The 1,106-nt window shown below is 36.3% G+C and overlaps 1 protein-coding gene across 1 annotated transcript in view; it reads left to right on the top strand.

Annotated features, from left to right (window-relative positions):
* LOC107702537 (uncharacterized) overlaps positions 1-1,106 on the top strand; it is a 20,154-nt gene that overhangs the window by 13,929 nt on the left and 5,119 nt on the right. Inside the window, exon 13 of the mRNA XM_016504887.1 lies at positions 158-371. Coding sequence (XP_016360373.1) covers positions 158-371 — 214 coding nt within the window. The remainder of the gene's footprint in view (positions 1-157; positions 372-1,106) is intronic.

Below are 1,106 nucleotides of genomic sequence, written 5' to 3' on the forward strand. Positions count from 1 at the left end.
TATTCCCCTCTTAAAAAAAGAGGAAATGCGGTGGTTGTGGACCCCAGGTTCAAAACTCCTGTGTGAAATGATGCATAATGTTTGCATATAATCAATTAATGGAAAAGTTAATGATTGTGAAAATGCCCCTTTTTGAGTGTTATGTTTGTGTGTTTAGGATGGTGACTACACTGGTGCAGTCTGCCATATGTTATCACCAATGCCCGGTGCCATGTGCCTCGCCTCCCGTCTCACACCTCAACAGTTCAGAGCTTATCTCAGAATTCTCACGTCAGGCCACGCCCCTGCTGTAACACAAGAATTTGATACAGGAAATGGCCATATGGTCATACCTGATCCTTTACGGAGCACTGAGTGGTCACCCATCGAAGGTAGAGAATTGACAGTATTCTTATCCTCTTGTCAGAAACATACACGGAAATAATGTCTGATCTGAGCCGGTAAGTTCTGATCATATGAGCTATCACCATTGTGTTGCAAAGGCACTTGCGGGATTAGTTTGTTGTTTCAAACTAAATCATAGCACTTTCATTGAGTAAAATGTTAGAAAATGTAAGAAAAACTGACAACTCTTAATCGTTTATGTACATTAAAATAGTCAGGTGTATTCAACTTGTTTGTTAAAGAAACGGGACTAACTTGGTGACAAATGTGACATCACACCCTCTGCTAACAAATAGGAGTTGAGATATATTTAAGATTTATACATCATCTGAATAAATAAGCTTTCTATTGATGTATGGTTTGTAAGGATAGGACCATATTTGGCTGAGATACAACTATTTAAAAATCTGGAATCTAAGGGTGCAAAATAATAAAAAAATATTGAGAAAATCGCCTTTAAAGTTGTCCAAATGAAGTTCTTAGCAATGCATATTACTAATCAAAAATTAAGTTTTAATATATTTACAGTAGGAAATTTACAAAATATATTAATGGAACATGATCTTTGCTTAATATCCTAATGATATTTGGCATAAAAGAAAAATCAATAATTTTGACCCATACAATGTATTTTTGGCTATTGCTACAAATATACCCCAGCGACTTAAGACTGGTTTTGTGGTACAGGGTCACACACACACACACACACACACACACACACA

Source organism: Sinocyclocheilus anshuiensis, unplaced genomic scaffold (genome assembly GCF_001515605.1).
Source record: "Sinocyclocheilus anshuiensis isolate Anshui unplaced genomic scaffold, SAMN03320099.WGS_v1.1 scaffold218, whole genome shotgun sequence".
Taxonomy (NCBI): Eukaryota; Metazoa; Chordata; class Actinopteri; order Cypriniformes; family Cyprinidae; genus Sinocyclocheilus; species Sinocyclocheilus anshuiensis.